Here is a 26,256-nt window from a genome sequence, read left to right as displayed (position 1 = left end):
TGGTGTGGTTCTATCTCACATCCCTTTCTAGGAGCCTGGGTTGGCAGAAGCAATAGGAAAACTTTCTTTTAACACAGTCTGGTGTACAACCCAGCATGGTGTATGAAATAATAACAGAAGAAGACTCCATTACACCATCTTCTGCAATCCTTATTACTATGATCCGTGAGCCATCTCATTTCCTCCATGCTTACCACCAGCCGGCTTTCTTCTTTGGGAGCCAGTCTCTCCAGGAGTTCACAAGCAAGCTGATAGCAGAGAATGCTAGACTGACATAAGTTACACTCGATTGCTTTTTCTTTCTTCTGGCAGGTGTGGGATCCCCCCCAGGGGGCTTGGAAGACATTGTTTATAATAGAAATAATGTCCTTTGACAAGCTGTGCTCTAAACCCATCGTGATCCCATCATCTTGTAACTCCATCTGAAAGACACCCAAAAAAGGACAAAAAAAAAAAAAAAGGAGAAGAAGAAGGAGTTTGATCTTTTTGTTCAATATTTCATTGGCACACTATTTGGAGATAATTTTCCCTAATTGACAGCAATATTAAATTATTTAAAGACAATTTAGGCTTCATGACAGCAATATTAAATTATTTAAAGACAATTAGGCTTCATGATAATGGACTGGCATTGCTTTCCATGGATTCTTCTAAAATATGTATACAAACACAAGACCAAAAAAATGGGATTTATTTTAAAAATCATGTAGGATGTTGAAAAGAGAGTTGTTTTTTAAGCTCATCATTTTCTTAGATTTTACACATTTTTAAAATGCTGCTCCTCACCTAGTATTGGGATCTTGGTTTCTAAATACCATTATCCACTAAAAGGAACCAGGCCTCCTTGGAGAAATGACTGATTCCAAGGTGGGAGGGGGCTAAGAAAAATGTAAGATGAGCCTGGAACACTGTGTCATTCCAGAAATTAAGGAAGCGTTCAAAGAATGATGCAGACATGTCAAAAGAACACAGGAGCCAACTTAGAGAGACTCCCTCTGGCCAAATATGGAACAATATGAACATAAAATACATATTCACAGTAAAAGATTATAACCTATTGAATAAATTAAAAAATGAGTATATGTGGGATTAAGTAAATAAATAAACACACACATGAATGAGAGAGAAGAGAAAACTGTTTCATCAATGGAATACCAGCTAATAAATTTAGGAGAAATGATGGAATTAGAAAAGTTATCACTTAGCAGCCATCACAGTAATCATTGATTCAGGCACAAATCAGCCACCAATCCTAGAAGTGGTGAATGAACATCTGATAAGAAACTGGACATTCCATAGTCTTAAAGAATTTTCCCACAAGTTAGTTATTAACTACATGAGGGAAAATAGTGAACTTATAATGGAGAATCTGCCAGAAATCCCCTTGACCAAATGACCAAAGTTATCATCACCAGTAAGGGGAATATTATTATATCTTGTGCCTCCAAATAAGATTCATTACAAAAGACATAACATCACATGTGTGGCCTATCAAAAAATACATGACCCAAACTAGTTAATAAGGAAATATAAGATAAACTCCAATTGAGGGATATTCTACAAAATAACTGGACTATACTCTTCAAAAATGCCAAGGACATGAAAGACAAAGATTTAGGAACTGTCTTGGATTAAAGAAGACAAAGGAGACAGGACAAATAATTGCAATGGGTGATCCTAGATTGTTCCTAGATCAAAACAGTTTGGGAGCTGGGTGTGGTGGCTCACACCTGTAATCTTAGCACTCTGGGAGGTTAAGGTGGGAGGATCCTTTGAGCTCAAGAGTTCAGAGACCAGTCTGAGCAAGAGTGAGACCCCCATCCCTCCTAAAAATAGAAAAATAAGCCAGGCATTGTGGTGGGCACCTATAGTCCCAGCTACTCAGGAGGCTGAGGTAGGAGGATCACTTGAGCCTAGGAATTTGAAGTTGCTGAAGTTGCTATGAGCTATGATGCCACAGCACTCTAGCCAAGGTGACAGAGTGAGACTTTGTCTAAAAAAAAAAAAAAAACTTTTTTAAAAGTCCATTTGTTTGTTCTTTTGCTATAAAGGTAATATTTTATATAATTATAACATATTATTACTATGTCTATAAAAAATAGTTTATGTAAGATAATAGTATTATTATAACAATATTACCTTCTTGATTTTCATAACATACTACAGTTAAATAAGAGAATGTCCTTATCTTTTAGAAAATATACTCTGAAGTATTTAGAGATACAGGGACATCATGTTTACAACTAATTCTCAAATGATTTATTAAAAAATCCATTCATAAACATACAGCAAGAGAGACAGGGAGAGACAGAGAGAGAAGTACGTGTGGTAAATGTGAACATCTGGAGAGTCTGTGGGAGGAGTATTTGGGAATTCTTTGTACTATTCTTGTAACTTTTCCCAAAATTTGAAACTATTTCAAAATTAAAAGTTAAAAAAACATGTTCTCCTAATCAAAACCTTTTTAACTTCTCTTTTAAAATCAGATTATATAATCAATTTGTAAAAGATAGTAACATTAGCACCACCACTATGGAGTTGTACCTTGCTCTTCGAAACAAAAGTATAATCCAGTTTGTTCATCCAATTTATTCAACAGAATCTAATGATGCTAGGGTTTTTTTAAAATTCAAATCCATTCTCCTACGTCAACATCATTGCAGATAGTCACACAAGCAGTTTTCAGACTCTTTAGGAAATCCCCAAATGAGTTTGCAAAAGGTCTTGAGTGCTGCTGCATCAATCAGGAAGCATGAAGATACTCAACACATGGAAAGAAGTACTACACAATGTTTCCCCTCACTCTGCACTTCTGAACTAAAGGAAGCTCATGCTTCAGCTACCTGCTTCAGGAGAAGATCAAACATGAGGATGAAACAATTTAGATTCATTTCATCATCTTCACAGTCAAAGTCAATAGTCCTTCCTCCTGGGTGTCCAAAATTCTTGAAAGGGCTACGAAATGGACTACGCATGGGACTCCGAAATGGGCTCTGGAAAGGACTATGAAATGGACTGAGCATATTGTGCTGAACTCGTCGACCCGGGTCAGAGGCAACACTCACCTACAAAAAAGAATGTCAACACACACAAATGAACTCACAAAAGCTCAAATGGCCACATAAGGCAAAATAGCTGCGGACTCTGTACAAGGTATTTCTGGCTGCTGCACAGATTTCCTCCCTTACCTAATGGCATTCATACCTCCAAATACTATGGATCCTCTTGAAATATAAAAATAAGCAATAAAACCACTCCCATTTTGTGACTAATTCTCGGGGAATAAAACATCAGGGATGTTTACCCTGAAGAATGAAGGCATTTGCCTTTATACTTTCCATCCCGTCACACATATCCAATTTGACTAGATTGCCTGAATCTACTGAAAACCATAGCCTGAAAAACGCAGATGTACAAAAGTAAAATACTGCAAGATGGCTCGGCGCCTATAGCTCAACCGGCTAAGGCGCCAGCCACGTACACCTAAGGTGGCGGGTTCGAATCCCCAGCCTGGACCCGCCAAACAACAATGATGGCTGCAACCAAAAAAAAATAGCCGGGCTTGTGGCGGGCGCCTGTGGTCCCAGCTACTTGGGAGACGGAGGCAGGAGACTCGCTTGAGCCCAGGAGTTGGAGGTTGCTGTGAGCTGTGATGCCATGGCACTCTGCCCAGGGGGACAGCTTGAGGCTCTGTCTCAAAAAAAAAAAAATAAATAAATAAATAAATAAAATACTGCAAGATAATTTTTAGAATCCTAAGCACGGAATCTCAGATTGACATGATTAAAGAATAGCCTTTGGAGATTATAATTATTAAACTATTGTGGGAAAACAATGCATGTCCCACGTCTGGTACTGGGGCTTCCCAAAACTCAGTGACAAAAAAAAAAAAAAAAAAAAGCCATAGAGAGCTAAAGTTGAAAAACCATAAAAGAACAATGAAAATCAGTAACTTACTAATCACAGACTATAATAACACACCTTAGATAAATGTATTTTTATTTAATGTGCTTATCAGCAGAGTGAGATAGGATACAAAAGCATTTCTAGAGAAGCTTCTTGGATACTACTTTCAGGCCTGGTATAACAGACAAGGGTTTTAAAATCTTAACAAGGAAGACAAGAACAGGGCGGCAGTAATTACCCTTCGAGATGCAAGGTTCCCTGCCAGTTCACTGACTCTTGATTTTCTTTGATTTGCCAGTTCTTTGACAGAATTAACTCCATCAGAAAACATGCTTATTAATAGCTGAAGTGGAACCATGATATCTAACTCCGATAATACCTAAGGAAAAAAGGCATATATCCCCCCCCAAAAAAACATGTTAAATGTAGTTGGGGTTTTTTTTTTTTTTTGAGTTTTAAAGTTAACATTTTTTCCCAAAGCAAACTATTGAACACAAAAACATTTAGCCTTACACATACTGTATCACCACAATCTTCAAATTTCCACACTAATAAAATCAAAGTTATCACTGAATCTTCCTAATACCCTACCCCCAACATGCAGTAGGTCACCATGTTCTTTCTATTAAAACTTGAGTTTCTCTTGAGGCTATCTCCCCTCCGTACCCACTGCTAATGCCTCAGTTCACCACCCTTCTCCTGGATTAGCACAGTCTTCGAGCAATCTTCCCCCAGTCCATCCTCACTCTGATATGACTGCCCCACCTGATCTCGATCTCTGGCATACCCTCGATGTCTTTTTGAGCCAAAATCAAGTCACCTTATCTGTAATGAATTTTCTGGAAACAGATGTTGCCTTCCTTCAGAACATAATTAATCCCCATCCCTCTTCTCTGCTGTCTTGATAATGTTATGCATACCTTTATTAAAGCAATTATCTTTGTTATATTTAATTATCTAATACTATCCTTCCCACTGTGAGCTGCTTGAACAAAGGAAGTATGAGGAAAAGACTCTCTCCAATCCCATTTTTATTCCAGTGCCTGTTACAGTTCCTGGCATATAGGAGCTCCGTGCATGCTTCTATAATTAACGCATGAGTCAATTCTAACCATTACAGAGTCCACTCTAGCTCCTAATGGTTAGGACAGGGCTTTAAAACTTCCTTCAACTACAGCACTCTGTCTTGCAAACCAAAGATGAATCAAAGCCCAGTGCATAAAACATGCCAACAGTCACTGCTGTAGCAATGGTGGTGACAGAGTTTTATAATCCTGGTCATTTATCCCCAATGGTATGGCTAACAGGTGCCCAACTGAGGCAATGTCTAACCATCTCTAGAAAGACTGGCTTTCCAAAGATGAGAATTATCTTATCAAGATCTATTTTGGGATTTAAAAAAATTAAAATTCTGGATCCCAAAGGTGACTTTTCAAAGAAACAGTCCCTTTCTATTTTTGTCAATTGCAAAAAAAAAAAAAAAAAAAAATAGTGTTCTTAGTTTCCAGCCCAGAAAGGCATTTCCTCAGTATGAAGAGCTTATGTGATACCATCCTTGCATGACACAGAAAGGCAATTGTCCCCACAGCTAACCTAAACACTGATTCCATCCTCATTTTCGGAAACTGTTCAAATTTTATATCAGGTACTTAACTCAATTTTAAAAACTTTTCTTGAACAACCACTAAATACAAAGCACAGGCCAGCTGCTGGCAGGAAAGGGTAAAGAGGGCTGTAAATTCAAAAAGGAGACCTGGTGGGCCCTGTGCTCAAGAAGCTTATAATCAGAAAAAGACACAAGCCACAAAAACTAACTAGACAGAACTAGAACAGAATTCACCCCAAGCACCTGTATAAATTCCAGGGGAAGGAATTCTGATGGGAAGATGAGCTCAATGGCAAACATTTTGCCGGAAAGCAGAATGTGAAGCAGCAGAAAGCTTACAGAGAAAATGATTTTGGAGTTGGACTTTAAAGTGTAGATTGGAAGTTTCCAAACGGAGACAATAGAAAAAGTCATTCTCAGCTGAGGGAACAGCATGAACTACTCCCTAAATGAGTAGTTTTCAATCTTTCCAAGTAAAAGGCCTGTTTAATATCAAAGCTTTATCAGAATCCCTAGGACAGCTATTATACCTTTTTGTATCCATTGATGGAAAAATGCATAAGGATCAAAAGCTGCCAAGACTTCAGTACTACTGTTGCATAAATTTCTATCTATTAGCCATAACTAGAGCTACATAGATCTGATATTTAGTCATTTGTTTATGTATATGAGATATTAGTCTACAGACAGTCCTTGGCAAACATAGAGACTTACAGACTCTTTGCAATAAGTTCTGTCCACTCAACTTAGGAATCTAAACTCATAGGCTAAGCACTATCTCCCCAAATGATCAAAAGCATTGTTCACTTACATGCAGCCATAGTAAAGCTTGCTCCTGCACAGAGGAAGGGTATCCTGTAAACCGACAACTAATAAAGCCAAACATCTCTTCCATTGAGAAAGGCAGAGGACAGAGCTCAATGTCAAACATTTTGCTGGAAAGTAGAGTAATGACAGTAAATGACCAAAATGCATAAATTAGGTTTCACTGATACCTTCAAAACATCTCTAACTATGTCCTATTTGGGGAGTCAAACCGTTTAGATGAGTTTGTATTCTAAACTATTATTAGCATGCCTCATTTTACTATGAAAGAGTAATTTGTGTCATTGAAATAGATACCTTATAAATAATTGGTATTCGTCCTCATATTCTGTTTAAGGGAAGAACTGCATTTCTAAGGAATGAGAGTTTCTCCCTAAAATCATTTCTCCTTTACACTTTCCTACCATAATCCACCAATCATAATTACATTTGAAAATAAACAAACAATATGGCATATCTATTATTCCACAAGAACAAAATCTTTCCTAGATAATGCCAAATCATCTCAGCTTGATTTATGGAAGTTATTTCACTTTGAGGCTTCAAACTTCTGCATAAGACAGTTAAAAAATAAGTGAGATTACATTATAAAATGCTTAGCAGAGTGCCTGGCACACAGTACATTCTCAATAAATGTTGGATATCATTATAATTACAGTGACTGCATTAAACTACTTACCCACCTTAATACTTCCCTGAATTCTTTTAACTGGTTATCTGGGACTTCTGTTCTGATAGCTTCCAGCCATTCGGGCATAATACACTCCCACACAGATTGACTGATCACATTGTAAGGGATCAGGCAGAGGATTCTGTTGAGACCTTCCTTCAGCTGAGTCACGGTGCTACAGGACTTATCCCAGTATCCACCAACCTGATGGGGTTTCCGTAGCACAGGGAAAACAAAGGAAACACATATGTTAAAATCATTCTCAAGGACTTCCTGAAAAATATGGGTACAAAGAAAGGCCATGATCCATCACATCTTAGTCCTGGGTCAAGAAGCTTCAGGATGAGATTTATTTGAAAGAATCTATGAACTACCAGGATCCATTAGTGACAAAAAGGAAAATATAGTTACAAATATATCTAAATATTGATCACAGACTGAATTTGAACTTTGTACTGCAGACTTACCAAATCACACATCAATTAAAATTCCAAAGATGTATTACCAATAAGATTGCTACAGGGTTCTCCCGCTCAGGGCTGAACAGAGTCCTCTCATTTTCTAGGCCTGGGTGTGCTTAGAAATCTATCTCCTCAGAAAACCCCATCTCTGGGCACAAACAGGTTATTACCAGGCCACATTCTCAAGACCCAACACAAGGTCATGCAAAAAGCAGTGTGATTGGTATCTCATCTCTGCTGTCCCTCCTAGAGCAGGGAACACATACCCTCATGTGGGGCAAGGACTGCAAGAGTAGCATGCCAGTTTTAAAATTATTTTCTGCCCACAGGCCCCTGGCCAAATGTGACATGTTCCAGATATACATTCCATCTCCCCAAACCCTCCTTACTGCAGGATAGGAAACACAGTACATAAAACCCTAGACAGAGGCCCACATGGGCTTCCCACTCGGGTTCCTCCCATTTGCTACTGGCAGAGATTTCCTTCTCTCGCTTTCAATAAACTCTGTCCTTTCGCTTACTGGTATATAGTCTGTGGATTCATTCTTGAACCTTGAGACCAAGGACTTGGCAGAGAGAGAAATTCCAGCCACAAGATGAGCATATTATTGGAGCTTTATTATTCCTAGAGTGTGATAAACACATTGTAATATACACGGTTATACTTGTGCTTTGAAAGAACATAGTTTTCTAACACTGCACATTTTGTATTTCACTATGAAAAACACAGTAATAGTGCAGAGTGTTATTTGTCCCTATGCTGGATTCTGTTGCAAAGTTTTTCCTGAGACTTTTCTAAAGCTGGTTGAATCCATAAATAAAAAAAAAGATTGGTTTTTTTTTTAACTAATTAAAGATAATACATTAACTTTCTGGAGCAGAAAAAAAAATCATGAATTTAAAAATTTTAGTTATTTATAATCTTGATGGTAAAGATCCTATATTCTTATTATAAGCATCAAAATAATGAAGAAAACAAAACAGTTAACTCTAAATATATTCCTCTGACATATTCTGAGATAGCCACTAGAGAGCCAGGAAACAGAAGTAGCCCTGCGGAGCTCTTTGTGATTGAGATGTGCAGCTATAAAGAACATACATGATACAGTCAGGCCTTCCCATGTCCAGATCCAGGAAAGATTAGCTGAGTCTGACACCTTTAAAGGTCTGAAAGAAACAATTTATTCCTTCTGAGGGTTGCTGCCTGCGAGGTTTCAGCTACATAACAAGACCACCTTTGCTAGTCACGCCTCTTCTTCTCTCTTTCACGTAACCACACAGTGTCTTGCGACTATATCCTGATTTGCCACCATAACATTATGAGTTTGGCCATGCTCTGAGCCCCTATTTTTTCTATGATCTCAAGATGCTATGTAAGCTACTGCACCCCATTGAGGGGTTAGACAATCTTTCTGTAGTTCTATGTACACATTAATAAATTTTGTATGCCTCTTCATCAATTAATCTGCCTTCTTTGAATTGACTTTTTAGCAAACCTTCAGTGAGTAAAGGGAAGATTTCCCATGGCCCTAATGAGATGGGATAAAAATCCTGTCACTCTCACCACCCCCCTTATTGCCTTCCTTTTTGCTTCACCCTTAAATTCTTGCTAAATCAGCAAGACACAATCAATAGCGGGAGGGGCGAGGGAGACTGCTTAACAGGAGTTTAGGGAAGTTACTAAGGCTTAACAATAGTTTAAGAGTAGGTAAAATAGATAACAGAAAGATTAATAAATGATAAATGGTAGAAAGCATTAGACATTAAGTATAGTATAAGTGTGTGAAAAATCATAATAAACTGTTTACTGTTTAATGAAATGTTAAAGGGGACAGAAGGGGAAGCAGAGGTCGTGGTGCTGAGAAGTCTGAGCTGCAGAAACTAGTCTGCACTTCCCTAATTTGCCCTCCGCGTCCCCCACCATACTGAGAGGCCCAACCGGACATGGTGGCTAGACAGATATTGTTAGATGGAATGACTAAAACCAATGTGACTGGATGTCTGTGATTATTTTTATTATACACCCTGCAAGCATTTAAACAATACCTGCCTCTGCAATTTTTAATCACACAAACTCACCCAAGATTACATCAGCCCACATTATATAAACTGAACTCTACGGGTGGTCTGGGGTGTTCTCCAAATTGGGGGAACAGCTGGAAGTTTGGTCTTTTCTTTAATAAAGGCTTCCTAATCCAACTATATTAGTTGACTTTGGGTCTTGATATCTCACGTCCATCCTATAACACCAATAGTAACAAAGGGTTCACTGACCATAACTCTTGACCATGTAACACCAGATTTTTGGAAAACCAAAATGAATATTTATTATACCTAGAATTTCAGATTATTCCAAAAGAGTTAATCAATTCTATTTTGTGAACTAAAATAAAATCTTAAGGTTCCCTGTCCCCAGCTGCTGGCTGACTGGACCTCAAATATCTGGTGTCAGATATCATGAAAATTCCTTCCAGATCCTTCTTTTGCTCATCAGCTTTTGTTGAGGTTCGTGTTTTTAATGTGTAACTACACATTACTCTTCTAATGTGTAGCAGGAAAAAAAAAGATTGGACATCCCTAACCACCCCAAACCTTTAAGCCAAGCTTCATTTCCTTAATCTGTTACAAACCAAAGAATAGTTAAACCCACTTATAACCTATAATCCCATCCTGTTAGAGATGTCCTACCATTTTGGGCCAAACCAATGCACACCCTCCACATACTGACTTAGGGTCTTACGAGTAATTCCTGTCTCCATGAACGTATGAAACCAAACCTTAACCCAGCTACTGTGGGCACATTCTCAGGACCACTTGAGGTCATGTGCTCTAGGCTTGGTTACCCATGTTCAGCTCAGAATAAACCTCTTTAAATTATTTTACAGAGTTTGGGTCTTTTCCCCTTAATAGTATCATTGCTGAGGCTCCTTTGGCTATATAATTTATGGTTAAGCCATATAAAAGCTTTTTGGTTTTGAATCACATTTGGAACATGCTTTTGGAAATCTTAAATTTTTAATGGCCAGATGGTAGACCCTTTGATTTGGAAAAGATTTTATATTTAAAAAGACTCACCCTAAACAAAAGTCCTATTACTCATATGGAAGGATCAAATTGAAAGATGGATGCCAAAAAAAGTTATCACAGCCAGCCCAAAAGACTCCCTTAACAAAATTAAAGAACAGAAATCAGATTTAGAACAAAAATTTAAATTCACACCCACCATTAACTCCCCTTCACCATCTTCCTCCTACAAAAGCCCAGTAGGAGGCTGATATTCTAGAGCTGATAGGAAATAACTATAGAGGACTTCCCTTTAAAGGTTAATTGAGCTAAAATGGAAAAATGTGTTCAGAGGGCAGGAATTATCCTGAAGATTCTGTGGGACAATTTATAAATACACCCAAAAGGCACCCAGCTGTAAATCTAGAAGCCCAAGAACACAAGAATCTTTTGGTTTTCATAGCGGTCTGAAATCCCCCTGATAGAAAGAAGTAAACTCAAAATAATGTGGCCAGAGTGGCAGGCCAGCTCCTTAAAGCTATAACTGAGGCTGCCACCCCTTTCTTTTTTTTTTTAATCACATCATTTATTTTATTAATCTTTATGTACAATAGATCACATTGAATACAACCTAAATAAACCAGTATGTAGACAAACATCTGAATTTTGGTTACCAGAACTCAGAAGAGGCTCAGATGCACATGGGCACAGCAGAAAGCACACTGTTATTTTACAGGAAGAATGTACAGCATCCAACACATTAGTTAAATGCAACTCAAAACACTGTCTTTGAAAAGCAGTAAGTTCTGTTTTTGTTCTATGGGTTTATAAAGAATAAAAGTTCTGAGAAGGAAGAAATAATGTAAGGAGCTTCACTGGCCGTTGACTTTGTACTTAGCCTTCTAGCTTGAAGATTGAACCTCCAAGCTAACAGGAAAACAGGGAGGCCACCCGGATGAAGAGAGATCAAAGCAGAGAGGGAGAGGTGGAAGCAGACCCGGTCTGCATCCTGGCCTTCGGGGAGAGTGCGTGTGGATGAGTAAAGACCAGTGTGCTCATCACTGCAAACCGGCCCCAGCCTGCATTTGTAACCTACATTGTCTGCCAAGAACATGTGGTACCCCACACTGAGAACAAGGGACTGTGCCACCCCTTTCTTGGAAGAATTAAAAATAACTGCCCTGGCCTTTAATCAATCATCACAAGAACAGGAATGTGGCTTTAAGAATAAACCAAAGAACACCCATTCCTCCTAGCAATCCCAAAGGTTCCCCAATTTATGTAAAAAGGCTTGAAGATACTATAAAAAGCCAGGACTTTGGGAAAGGGAGTGTTCTGCACTTACGAAGAAAAATCATAATGAATAGTTGCCCTTGGCCTCAGCCTTCCTCAGTGGGGCTCCTCTGAGCCCTTTCATCAACTAGGCCTCAGCCTGAGCCTATAAAAACTGCAGATTCTCAAGACAAATAATTTCAGTTTTGTCCACCTTCCCACCTAGTCCCTGTCCCCTTTAAAATGCCTATTTGTAAGCTCATTGCTGCCAAGAGAATTTACCATTTGTCCCAGACCAAAACCTGGTAATAGGCAAATACAAGTATACCCCTCAAACTGTTGTAGAGTAGTTACTTTAAAAGTCTGCCTTTCTCTCCCACTCTGAGATGTAAATCTTCTACCACCCAGAACTAAACCTGAGAGCCATCTCTTTAAAAAGTAAACATCCAACGAAATAACTCTAGCTTGTAGCCCCAGAACTAGGGCTCCTTACTTTTACTTGTATTACTGCCCTTTACCATAAAACGTGAGAAATTTATTTCTCCTTCTGGTAATTAACACCCCCATCCCCATTAAAAAAAAAAAAAAAAACCAAAACCCAAAGCCTTTTAGCTTAGCTCAACCCAGCCTTTAAAAAAGGGCTTCACAGGGCGGCACCTGTGGCTCAGAGAAGTAGGGTGCTGGCCCCATATACTGGAGGTGGCAGCTTCAAACCAGGCCCCAGCAAAAAAGCTGCAAAAAAAAAAAAAAAAAAAAAAAAAAGAGCTTCACAGAGTACTAAAACAACCACCTGAGGCAGCCTCTATGAGATTACATATCAGGGCAAATAAAAAGATTCTCCCACAAATATTAATAAAAACCTTTAGCCCTTACAATGAACTTGTTCCACCTGCCAGAAACACAGTTCAAACAAATCAGGGCAAAGATTAAAACCAACTCTTTGTATTACTTTGAAAGTTATCAAATCTCTATTTGTATTCGTCTCCCCGTTTGTGTATGTCTATGTATATGTGATATCTCCTTACCTCCACAGAGTATTGGCAAATCATTTCATAAAACTCCTAAAAGAGCTCTATTCTAAGTTAGTTTTTAAAAATGTGAACTAAAATAAAATCTTAAGCCCTCCAAATGACTTAATGGAACCCCTCTTGGTCAAAGGGACCCCAAAAATATCCTAAAGCTGAGTTGCTGGCCATGAGAAAGGAGGTCATGAGGCAGGAGATCAGAATAGGGAATGCAGGTAGGGTGGAATGATAGTAATAAAATTAGAGTCATAGATCAATGAGAACAAGCTGCCACTGTAACCGTTACAGTAAGACCTTGCTCGGTCCAATTTGAGGAAAGCCCTTTGGGAGGCGCTTGCACAGATGGAGGGCAAAAGTGTCCTCATGTGACTCTGATGCTGTTATATCATCATTATTATAAATTATTACCCCCGGAATAGACTTTGGGAGTTTTTTAATTTTTTCAAATTAATATGAGGGTACATTTTTAGGTTACATTGTTCCCACTTCCAGGGAAAAGAAGAGCCCCTAACTCAGGGGGCGTGTTGTACACCCTGACAATATGCATGTTAGGTGAGATCCCGCCTCATGCCCTCCCTCCTTCTGCTAAACGGCCTCCCCCCTCCTCCCTCCTGCTTCCTTCTACCCCTGAACTGCTCTATATTAGGGTTTTATTGTTCTTATGAGCATGTAATTGTTTATATATTGATTTCATATTAGTATGGAGTACACTGGATATTTATTTTTCCATTCTTGTGATACTTAACTAAGAAGAACTCCATCCAGGTAAATGTAAAAGATCTGATGTCTCCATCTTTCTTAATGGCTGAATAATATTTATGTTATACAAATACCACAGCTTGTTGATCCATTCATGGGTTGATGGGCACTTAGGTTCCCTCCACAACTTGGCAATTAGGAATTGAGCCATAATAAACATTCTAGTGCAAATGTCTTTGTGGTAACATTCTCACTGGCCTAGGGGACAACGATGCAAGAAAGCAGAAAGAAAAGAAGAGACCTAAGGGACCCAGGTGCCACTGTCTGCTTGGACATGTGCCCACTACTACCCCTCCTCTGGAGTGTACTACCACTTGCCAATTTTTCTTGATATCCCCTTCCATGTCTGAAAGTGCACCTGCTTTATAAATTTCTTTCCTTTCACTCTGCTGCTTTGGTTTTAATCCTTTGTCTCCAAATACAAGAACCAAGAACAATCACTCGCAGGTAACAGTCAGACATGCTTATCATGCCTCCTTCTGCTTCTGGAGATATCCTTTGTAACTCAGTAACAGACCTAAGGTTACACAAAACAAAACTTAAATAACAGATTTACTTAGTAGATCACTTAAGTCTAGGTATATGTCCAGTGGCTTGTCTCTGACTAACAGACTTCCTCATCTTAACTTCAAATACTTCACGCCTTTGACAATGCTTCATTTCTTTAGCCAGTCACAAATCAAAGGAACTTTAAATCCATCTATAACCTCTAATCCCCTGCTTTGAGATGTTCTTCCTTTTCTATGCTGTCCATGTATTGATTTATGCTTAATCACCAAGGTGATGATGTAGGGCCTATTGGGAGTGATCAAATCATGAGTGCAGATCTCACCCATATAAAGTGGACCCCAAAGAGCATCTTACCCCTTCTTCCATGTGAGGAAACAGCTAGAAAGTTTCATCTATGAACCAGAAAACAATCCCTCACCAGACACCAAATCTGCCTTGATCTTGGACTTCCCAGCCTTCAGAACTATGAGAAAATAATTTTTGTTGCTTATAAGCTACTTAGTCCAGAGGAATTAAGACAGAAACAAAAATTCTGTATCTCATCAAAATAATTTTTTGTGATTTATGCTTTCTTTATCATGTCCTGGATTATTTAAAAGAATCAACCTTTCTCAAGGTTAAAAGCTGAATTTTTTGTTTGTTTCTTATAATCACCTTAGTCCTATATTTACTTTTGACATCTCTTATTGTCATTTTGGTTAAATGAATAAGATTTGTTTCACTGTGACCTGTAATCTTGGTAAATCAAGTGTTCAAATATTTTGACATTTTGACAACTTTTGATATTTTGCCTTTTCAAAATCAAATCAAAAATAAAACCTTGATCTTGAAAGGACTTTGACATTTTCCAGAGGACCCCTTGAAAACCTCAAAAGATCTGTTCTCACTTTGTAAAAAGATACTTTAAACCAATTAAGTTTATTTGATAAGTTGAATTCCATGGAAACATTATCAAATAAGAAGAGCTGCTTAACCTTCCTTAGATTATATCTGTATGGGTAAACGTTATTAATATAAATATTTCAGGAACTGTATAATTCCTAGAAATTTGCCAATGCTTGCTGTCACAATACGTCCTTGTGCTTCTTTGTCTGATAGTAGACAACAATGGCAAATGTTATCAGTTATAATGTGTTATTATTTAAATGTCATATGCCTGTGGTCCCCAACTGAGCCACACAATAGGAGGTGAGCAACTAGCAAGCACTGAGTGAAGATTCATCTGTATTACATCTACTTCCTATTGCTGGCATGACCCCCTGATCTCTACCTCCGGTCACATCAGCAGCAGCATTAGATTCTCATAGGAGCATGAACCCTACTGTACACTGCACATGCAAGGGATCTTATGCCTCAAGAATTCAGAAACTCTTATTGAATATTCTTATTTTCATAGCATTATAGCTATTTGCATAAGTTCAGTTAGAATCTGTTCTCTTTGGAACAGGAAATATTTGGGGAATTTGGTTATATTACCAAGACTTTGTGAAATGTCACAGTTGAAAATGTGTATAGAATCAGATGTGACCAGACAGTTTAAAGAAACTAAGATTAATGTTATAGAGGCAGCACTTTCAAAGCCCTCTGGGGAAAAACTGGCCCAACATCTGGCTTACAAAGTTCACAGCCTTACAGATGAGTAAGGAGGATCATTTCCTGTCAGGTCTAGGAACCCTAGAATATTCTGGAGACCTCAAGAAGAAGAAATTATCCTAAGCCTACATGTATTACAAATGCAGTCTGATGAAAAGCTCAGCTTGGTTTCTAGCATCAAGAGATTTCTATGAGTACAATCTGAGATTCCTTACAAAATTTCTGACAACACGAATTTTGAAAAGCCCTGCAAATTAACTGATATAGATTAATGGGAAAGACACAAAGTTTATGAGTACACCTGGAAGATCTCAGTAATTATTTCCTGAAGAGCTGGAGATAAAAGACTTAGATACCAAATTTAACAAGCTTAACAAAGGTCAATGACCATTTTTGCTGCACTTATGCACATAATCAGACCAAATTTAATGAGTAATTTTGTAAAGAAATTTTACTTTATTTTTGATCAAAATGCAGGACTATAGAGTGAAATTTTATGTTAAATGAAAAATTATAACCCCCCTTGTAAGTTATCAGATCCTTTGAGATAGTATCATCTTTGAGATATTTTTCAGCTCTTTGTAATATGGATTCTACTATTAACATTTTGTCAGTAATTAATGTTACCAATTATTTACCCACCTTCCTGATGTGCCATCACTGAGAAACCAAAACATAATTAACTCTCTAGATCATTATTAACTGTCTAGATCATTATTAAGACTCTTGGCTGCCTTGCCCCAAAGCCCTACAAACTAAAGCTGAACAACTTGATATAAATTTAAAGGAGGTATTACTACAAGTTCAGCCAATCAAAAAGTTCACCAGACACCCATATTTTACATGCTGCTCTGGGAAATAAACATAACTGTGACAATGATGTTCTCACTCCACCATTTAAACATACTTCAAGCCCAACATCTAGAAACTTTCTCAACTAGCTGCCTTCTGGACCCAGAAAGTAAGTTTATAATCTACCCCAACCATTAATCTTGCTTTTCTTTTTGTTCCTCATTCTAATCTGTGCTGCTTCCCCCTTTGCTAATCTCTTATCTTGCATTTCTAACTTAAATCATCTCTCCAAATAATCAATCTAGCTTCTTTTGTGTGTGTGAAACTTCAAGAGAAGTTTCAGATGGGGGAAATGTTAGAATCTGCTTAATTCACCAAAATTGGTATAAAAATTATTTTAAAGTGAAAACATTTGAGCTAAAGAAGATACAGAAATAAATTTTATTTGAACTTCCATTATCTGACTAAAGCAGAGCCTCCAGAACTACACCTCCATTAATCTTCCCCAAGTTTCCCATGAATTCAACTGCCATGGATATAGTTCCTGCCCAGCTCTAGCAGTAACAAAAAGCCCAACAAAACTTTCCATATCCTCTCACTGAAGCTCTTTTTAAGGGGGGAAAAAAAACGTTGTTAAGCTTGTTAAATTTGGTATCTAAGTCTTTTATCTCTGGCTACTCAGAAATTTTCTGTCTTTCCCATTAATCTACATCAGTTAATTTGTAGGCCCTCAAACACTGGAACTAAGTTGGAAAAGGAAAAGTTTTCCTCCTGACATAATCACTTCTTATCTTCCAGAATCAGATCACATCAATTCTTTACTATTCCAAGAGAAATAATGATAGAAAACATAACAACATAGTCAAAGAATGCCAGGAACTGGGAATTTTCCATTATGCAAAATTCCATCTTATAAGTGAGTCAGTAGGTGGCACCAAAGAAGAAAGCAGTATATCCTGATAAATGCACAGATCACTCTGAGTTCTGGAAATCTAAAAGCTACTCCTCTAGTGATCTGTGTGCTGTTTTATCCTTTAATGTACTATTTTAGCACAGTTCTGAACTAAAAACTGCCTCAAGACCTCTTTGAAAGGAAACAAAATACCAAAAATAAAAATAAAATTTAGAATGTACTTTGCAAAAATATTTCACATAGTGTTGCCCAAAATTGATTGTGGATATCCACCTTTCTGGGTTAGGCACAAATTATATTGTATTCAAGGAAGATGGAGTTTTCCCATCTGCAAACCACTGAGGCAGAAGCAAAAGGATAAGCACAGAGAAATCAGTCCTATAAACCAAAGGAATAGAAGCATTTGGGAGTCCCTAACCTTTTTGGTCAATTTAAATGGCGGGACAGGGACTTTTATCATTCATCTCTAGAAATATATGCAAAAACAGACATTTCCCCTAGTTGAATGGTAGCCTCTCCATATATCATAAGCCAGAACAAGACAGAGCTTGAGCAATCTCACAGAATGGCTTTTGTGTGTGTGTGTGATTATTTGTTTCTTTTTTTTTTCTTTTTTTGCAGTTTTTGGCCGGGGCTAGGTTTGAACCTGCCACCTCCAGTATATGGGGCCAGCATCCTGCTCCTTTGAGCCACAGGCACTGCCCGATTATTTGTTTCTTAATAAAAATGTTAAGCTTCTTGCCTACTCAGGAGGCTAATGCAAGAAGATCACTTGAGCCCAGGAGTTCAAGGCCAGCCTGTCCAGTATCACAAGACCCCATCTCCAAAACAAACAAACAGAAAATTCATCAGTGCCAAGAAAGAATATTTCCTTAAATTCTTAGATACCTCACAAATTCATCTTGCCATGCTTCCCCATCCCAAACCAACATCAAAGAAGCACCTCAGCCAAAATGTAGTTACTATACTAAACTCACTTAGGTATATTAACTAATATAAGCAGAGACACTCCTCTTCTACAGACACTTCTCCCTAGGTCCGCTCCAGCAAGATGCAAGCTGTGGCCTTTCACTTACCCTGGCAAATTCCATGGGTTTGGGAAGAAGGCACATGACCATGACATCAAAGCGAACATCGCATACTGTCTTCAACCACTTGGTAACAAACTGTGGCTTCAGTTTTTCTACCAAACTTCCAACTTCATCATCCATCATATATGCTGTAGAGTGAAACCACTGAAACACCATGGCCACCAACCGGGCTAGGCTTTCCGTAGGCGTGTTCTCACTGGGCGTGCAGAGGCTCACCTGGAGGAAGGCAGATCAGACCTTGTTCAGCCTCCATTCAAAATCATTATATGTACATTTAATGGGGAAAAATGATGTCCCAGATAACCCATTTGAAACAGGCAGTGTAATAAATGATCATTTATCCAGAAATTGTGCTCCTCTCTACAGGGATGGATGGATTGCAACAATAACTTTCCCTCCAGATTTCACCTTCCAGTGAACATCTGCTTTCATTGGAAATCTATTATGTAACAAGTATTAAATAAATCCTTTTAAACGGTTAGGTCTGTGAAGTGATATTTCATCAACACCCTGCTTCAGTGAAAAATAATATGTACACACTTCAGTTCTAAAATGATTATATTTTGCTAAAAATTTTGTATCAGTAATAATTCTGACACCTAGGAGCCCCCTATTATAAAAGTTTATAATTTTTACCATTATAAACAGACTTTTAAAAACATCATTCATTCAGGAATAATCTTTTATCAAGTCCTTTAGCAGTGTCCAGGAATGTAAAAATAAATAAAATGCTATCTCTGTCTTCAAAGAATTCACACTAGTCCTAACATAACTGATGCTATTAAAAAAACAATTCACAGGAGTAGCCATAGTGTCATTACATAAGACGTTCTCAGAAGCAAGACATGAAAAATTGACAATTAAATTCCAATTTGGTAAAGACATTTTCAGGAAATTACATGCAACCATAAAAGGCATATTGCTATGGAGACTTAATACATGTGTCCAATGGGCAAAAACAAAAGCCTGCTTCTCTGCAAAAAGGGTAAATTAAGCTTGCTTGGGACTTTAGATCTGCACATTTGATCTCTACTGAATGAATGTTACAGTCAAATTAGTCAATAGCAATCACATTCCTTATATAAGGCTATAATTTCTCTGGCATACACAGACTTGCCAGAAATACACCAAAAACTCTGTAGGGAGTAAACATTCAAGAAAAATGTTCATGTATATACATGATAGGACATGAATTATCCATAAATTATACTGCATCTAAGATTTGACAATATATGCTAGCAACTTTCCTGTTTCCCATGAAAAGCATTTCAACCATTCTAGGCCCTGGCACTACATGTTCCAACACCTGGCTATTCATTAAAATCTACAGCCAGGAGCGTTAAAAAAAAAATTCCCTGAGAAGCAAGAATCCAATGTACTCAATACTAATATGAAGCCAGCAGACGATCTAATATGCACTCACATAAGAGAAAAACTCAAATCAATTCAAGGTGGGGGCAGGAGAACAAATGGGGGGGGAGGGATGTCAGCCCACTTAATGGGCACAAAGTTAGGACGTATGGCACACGTGTGGGGGGCAGGACACAATTATAAGAGGGACTCTACCTGACAAATGCAAACACTGTAACCTAATTAATTCTTTGTACCCTCAAATTAACCTGAAATAATAATTAAAAAATGAAAATAAAATAAAATAAAAATAAGGCACTTGGATGAAATTTTTTTTAAAAAATCCTGAGAATGTGGGATGGAATGTGAACACTGTTATTTTTTAAGACCTTTCTTAAGCAAATCTAAGGTGTAGGTCAGGGTGAGAGCAACTACCCCGGAGGAGACAGTCCTTTGCTAAGGTTAAGTTTTCACTATTTGCTATTTTATTCCATTCAAAAATATAAGAGAAATTCCTCATCAGTGCAATTTTGGAATGAGAAATCAGAAAATGGAGAAGAGTTCATTTATTTTTCTTACTAAGAACCATATTCCAAATTGACTGAGCAGCCTCTGGTCGTGTTTATCATCGTCCTTGTTATCAAAGTCAGCGTTATCCAGGGAATGGTGGGAAGAGGACAGGCCCAGCTGTCGCCGTCGGTTCAGTTCATGCTCCCGCTGCTCAGCATGGAACTCGGCTTCCTTCAACAAGCTGCCAAAGAGGGATGATTTTAAGTTAGACTATGAAAAAAACACATTCTAGATCATGACCTATTTAGAGCACACATTTTATGAGTTCTCAGGCATCTCCCCGGGAAGCTTAACTTCACTTCCTTACTATTTTATATTCTATTCCCATTTCAAAGATAAACAAACTGAGGCATAGGAGGCTACCTTCCCTAATCAATTAGAATCAGGAATTCTGGCTCACCAAAAACCTCCGATAAATCAATGCTTCTCCTATACCCACCATCAAGGTATGTGGACAGCAAATGTATGATACAAGGAAAGAGTGAGGAACTTGTACCAAAATGTAAAAATATTTAATACCCAGTATTCAAGACATGAAAGTAAAGCAATGACAACTCTTTTTTCAATTTGCTAAACAAGTGACAATTTTAAAAAATACTATTCAATGTTGGCAAGACTGAAGCAAAAACTCCCAGCTTTATATGCACTGCCACCATTGTAAATTCACATACATGCTTCCAAAAGCAATTTGGTAATCCATCAAGAATATTAAAATATTCATATCCTTTGACCCAGTCAGCCCACATCTGGTAATCTACCCTAAGAAAATAAAAAATGGAGGAACAGCACTATGGACAAAAATGTTTATCTAAGAGTTAGGTGTAAAAGTAAAAAAAAAAAATCTAATGATAGATTAGATTAGCAATCTAAATAGCTAATAATAGATGAAAATAAGTTCTATCTAGACGAATATTACATGTCCACTAAACAATAATAAATATGGAAACTACACATATTAAAGAGCTAATAGTAAATGTTATATCAAAAACTGTGGCTACATTGTGATTATGGTTATATAAATAAAAATATGCATTTGAATAACACTAGATCTCAGGCAAAATTGGTGATGATGATAACAGTATGGATTATTAGTGGATTTTCTTTTTAATCTCCAAACTTTCCATAAGGTTTGATTTGACAAACATTGATTGCTTTTCTACTATGTGTCAGTCACTGGGGTAAGAGAAGTTGAAGACTTGGTTTCTATCCTTTAAAACTCATGTTCTAAGATTATTTCTTTGAATTTATCTTGCATCAATAAATACTAACCAAAAAGAGATCAAGTCTAGAGGTTATCATGTCAAATGCTACTTTCTCTGTCATGTGATAGGAGAAAAACCCAGCAGCCTATGGCATCAGCGCCTGACTCCACAAGCCAAAGGTTTAACCCCGTGGCACAGTTCCTAGAGTTCCCTGCACCTTATTGGAGGCAGGTAATTAGTGTATGCAGCCTTTCTCCCCCTCCTGACTGGCTAATTCTGCTGTCCGTCAAGCTAGCCTTATCCCCACCCCTCATTCTAACTGGTACCTTCACTATCCCTTGACCTAAGAGTTCCTGGTCAAGCACCGTGCTCCCCAAACTGGACCACAATGATGTGCTTATGTTTTCCCAGTCCCGACATGAGTAACTCAAGGACAGAAACTGTATTTTATTAGCTTCTATCTCCCAAGGACCTAGCACAGTGCTTGGCACATAAACTGCCATTAGCAAAAATAGTCACTGAATTCATGAATTAAAATAGCATAACTGCAACACTGTGGGAGGGTGAGCTGCGAGGCAAAGGGCGTTTGAAGTTGTATTAAATATGCACATCTCAGTGTGCTGAGGTTAGCTCAAGGTGAAGGCCGTGTTTAGGGGGAAGCTGCTAACAGACGGGTGTTACCTGATCACGGCCTCCACCGCGCAGACCAGCTCCTCAGCGCCACATTCTCGAGTGTTGATGGGGGGAGGGGAGGTCTGGTAGAGGTGGGTCTCCGAGGCGGCCCCCACTTCATTACTGTGATGATTCGAATGACATCTTTTACAGTACCGAACGGGCCTGTTTCCGTGACGACCGCAGCACCCTGCTGAAAAGCAGGTGACAACTGCTCTTCTAACGTGGGAACTGCAATTCTAGAAGAAGAAAAAAATCAATCCATTGATTAAAACTGACCCCTGAGCTAAACTTGGCTAAGAATCACAATAAATGCAAACGTAAGGCCACCAAAAGTGGCAACACATTCCATAGTTTCCAAAATGCAAGTTGTTCTCTAACAAGTTAAATTTCAATCACAGGTAAAAATAAAGGTGAGAAGTGTTTGCTATTAGTGAATAGGAGAAAGGTTCTGCCTATCTAGGGAACTGTTAGGAAGCCCTCTGTAAAGCTACCTCAGCCACAGGGGGGTGGGGGGAGGGAAGGAAGGGGCCACACTTTCTGGCTTATTTTGAGTTAACATTTTGAGAGTTTTCAGCAGAAACATAAAGAAAAGAAAAATCAGACCTGTGGTCCAGAGAGAGTGTACATCATAGCTCATTGGAGTAGGAAAGGAATAATTTTAACTCTCAGAATAAACTCTCTCAAAATTATTTTATCCACCACTCATAGAGCAAATTTCCATTGCAGCTCATCTGTCCTTGCTGCATCCAAGGACAGGCAGGCATTATGCTGTGCTGAGGTGATGGCCTCCAGCAGGGGGTATGTACCAAACACAACCAGAACCACTCACAGAATCCGCTGTTGACACCAACTAGAGGACAGGAACAACAGATGAAGTGTGGAAATGAGAAAAGTGGTGTAGCACCAAACAGACTCCAAAGTTCAGGGGGGCTATGGCTCAAGCTGACCTGCCAAGAGGCAAGGGAGTGAGTCAGCATCCTTATGAAACAATCTGAGGACCTGTCAGGAACATCCTGACAACTGCAAAAAAAGAGGGGAAAAAAGTGCCTAAGCCTGTTAGAAATGCTACCACCACATATGCCACGTCTGTGTCCAAAGAGCTTTCCAAGTCTTTCAAGAGTGGGTATAAGGGCAGCGCCTCTGGCTCAAAGGACTAGGGCACTGGCCCCATATGCCTGAGGTGGCGGGTTCAAACCCAGCCCTGGCCAAACACTGCAAAAAAAAAAAAAAAAAAAGAGTGGGTATAAAGATGTGAACACCCACCCTCCCACCCCGTGGTCCCAATCCCCTACCTCTTCATGGATGGAGAAGCCTGCAGCCTTAAGGCCACATGCCTTCTAGGTCCTAAAGTCTGGTCTTTTGACTGAATTCAAATTTTACAGAATAAATTCTAGTTTTGTTTTAAAAATAAAATAAAAATACAAAAGATGAACCGAAACCTATCTTTAACTAGAAATTACAAGGAAAATATTGAGCCCAAGACAGTCTTTTTACCCAGCATGGCCTTCTCAAGGTAAGAAAAAATTTCAGGGCAAACATTAAATTCATTTCCTATCAGGAAAATGTGGCTTCAAGGGGAGAAATGATGACAAAGACTTGCATATAAAACCCTTGAATAAGAACTCAGAATTTTAATGTAGGACATCATAGATTCTTTTAGACAGACAAAAGGCCTTCTAAAGATCTTAAGAACAGACTTTAAATATTCTTCATTAAATATTAAGGGTTTGAAAATCTTAAAGGCATTGTTCCCAGCAGTCATACAAAGGACACAAGGTATAGAAGGAAGGACTTAACCCCAAAGAAATGTGTGCGTTTGACTTGTGTTTAATGATGTGGGTTTATAAACTGATAAAATCTCACAGTGTTTTTAATGGAATTATATCAATGTGAATTAAAAGACATAGAGAAAGCCCACAAAGAAAATGCTTTTGGACATTTTCTATGAGCAAAAGGAAGTTCATAAAACTACTGAGCTACAAACAACAGAGCAGGCTACTTTTTTTTTTTTTGAGACAGAGCCTCAAGCTGTCCCCCTGGGTAGAGTGCTGTGGCATTACAGCTCACAGCAACCTCCAACTCCTGGGCTCAAGCGAGTCTCCTGCCTCCACCTCCCAAGTAGCTGGGACCACAGGTGCCCGCCACAACGCCCGGCTATTTTTCGGTTGCAGCCGTCATTGTTGTTTTGGCGGGTCCAGGCTGGGGATTCGAACCCGCCACCTTAGGTGTACGTGGCTGGCGCCTTAGCCGGTTGAGCTATAGGCGCAGAGCCAGAGCAGGCTACTTTTTAATGAGAAAAGAAAGATGAGCATCTCCCAGAAAAGGAACCAAAAGCCAAAGAGATGCACTCCCGGGAAGCAGGACTGACACCTAACAAGGAACAAGTGGCATGTGCCCGTTGAATTCCAGAATTTGGATGGACCAAATGTATGCCCCTCATGCCCTCACTTTTTACAGGACTGCCCACTGCAGTCACCCTATCCCTGTAGCACCACTGAATGCTGGCCGTGTGGGATGCAGATAACTTGTCTCTTTCATTCACAGGAATTAACAGCAAAAGGAAGAAGACCCAAGGAGCCAAACCCAAGAGTCTCATCTTTATCTGGACCTGATTTCAATGAGAAGACCTTGGACTTCCAGCTAGAATTTTGCATGTGGGAAGAATATAAATAATTTATGACCAGAGGAGTGTCCTCCGCATTCATCCCATCAAAAAGTGGGGTTTAGTTTCTCTCTCCTTGAATCTGGATGGGCTTGTGACTGCTTCAGCCAACAGAGTATATGGCAGAAATGATGGTCATGGAAAGACATGTAAGCTCCACTCGGCTGTCTTGGAATGCTCTTTCTTCAGAAACTTCCTTATCGGGATACTCCTCTTAGAATTCTGCCATGATGCCATAAAAAGGCCACACCACATGAAGACACCATGCTTAGGTCTCTAGTCAACAGTGCCGGCTAAGCCTAATCTTCAACTCCCCCCACCTCCCAACCCATATATACGTGATCTACAAGCCATTATCTCAGTCCCCAGCTATTCAAGTCTTCCCAGATGAGATCCCAAACATTATCAAGTAGAAACGAACTGTCTCCACTATGCCCTGTCCAATCTCTGATCCACAGAATCTGTGAACATAATTAAATGGTGGTTGTTTCACAGTGCTATAATTTGAGTAATTTCTTATGGACTGTCTAGATATGCTGCATGTAATGTTATCTGGAATACCAACTAAAAGCCAACCTGCTTTATTACCATGTGTCATCAATTCTAAACAATACCAGCAATAAAATACTTTTCCCCCCAAATAATCTTTGGCTAATCAAAGTTCTAAATAATTGCTGTGGTTCCTAAGAAGTTTTAATAATATATTTGAAAGTCCTCGACCTGGGTGGACTCAGTTATATACATTATTTTCAAAGTAAACCAGAAAGATTTCCCTTAGATTTAGATTTAAAATGAATGAGAATCTGAATCTAAATCTGGTTTCACTGAAACCAGGAAGGCATGGTTTTCAAATGTTCACTCCAGTCACTGTTATACTACTTTGCTGGGTTTTGTTTGTTTTTTGTTTGGGGGACAGAGTCTCACTTTGCCACCCTGGGTAGAGTGTCATGGTGTCATCATAGCTCACAGCAATCTCAAACTCTTGGGCTTAAAGCAATCCTCTTCCCTCAGCCTCCTGAGTAGCTGGGACTATAAACACCCGTAACAACATCCTGCTAATTTTTCTATTTTTAGTAGAGACAGGGTCTTGCTCTTGCTGAGGCTGGTCTCCAGCTCCTGAGCTCAAGCAATCCACCCACCTCAGCCTCCCACAGTACTAGGATTACAGGCATGAGCCACTGTGCCTGGTCTGTTATACTACTTTCAATTTTAAACACATATAAGTAATTTCAATTTTATTGATTGGTACTTTCGAAATAAACCAAGGTATGTCTCTTTATCTTTCCAATCATGATGCTGTCGTTGCTTATTTCCAACCCGCTGTTCAACTGTGGGATTACATAGCACCAAAAGAGGAAGAGACACAAACTG

At 38.7% G+C, this 26,256-nt stretch overlaps 1 protein-coding gene across 4 annotated transcripts in view; it reads right to left on the bottom strand.

Annotated features, from left to right (window-relative positions):
* Positions 1–26,256, bottom strand: part of UNC79 (unc-79 homolog, NALCN channel complex subunit) — a 249,721-nt gene that overhangs the window by 116,307 nt on the left and 107,158 nt on the right. For all 4 annotated transcript variants that reach the window (XM_023511544.1, XM_003787004.2, XM_023511543.1 and 1 more), the window contains 8 exons: positions 22,230–22,459; positions 20,356–20,527; positions 18,412–18,642; positions 7,021–7,211; positions 6,324–6,447; positions 4,145–4,285; positions 2,844–3,065; positions 195–422 (listed from right to left, as the gene is read on the bottom strand). In XM_023511544.1, coding sequence (XP_023367312.1) covers positions 195–422; positions 2,844–3,065; positions 4,145–4,285; positions 6,324–6,447; positions 7,021–7,211; positions 18,412–18,642; positions 20,356–20,527; positions 22,230–22,459 — 1,539 coding nt within the window. The remainder of the gene's footprint in view (positions 1–194; positions 423–2,843; positions 3,066–4,144; positions 4,286–6,323; positions 6,448–7,020; positions 7,212–18,411; positions 18,643–20,355; positions 20,528–22,229; positions 22,460–26,256) is intronic.

This window comes from Otolemur garnettii, unplaced genomic scaffold, assembly GCF_000181295.1.
Source record: "Otolemur garnettii isolate 467f Iridium unplaced genomic scaffold, OtoGar3 scaffold00020, whole genome shotgun sequence".
NCBI lineage: Eukaryota > Metazoa > Chordata > Mammalia > Primates > Galagidae > Otolemur > Otolemur garnettii.
Note: the sequence above shows the minus strand (reverse complement) of the source record. Positions and strands in the feature narration are given on the sequence as shown.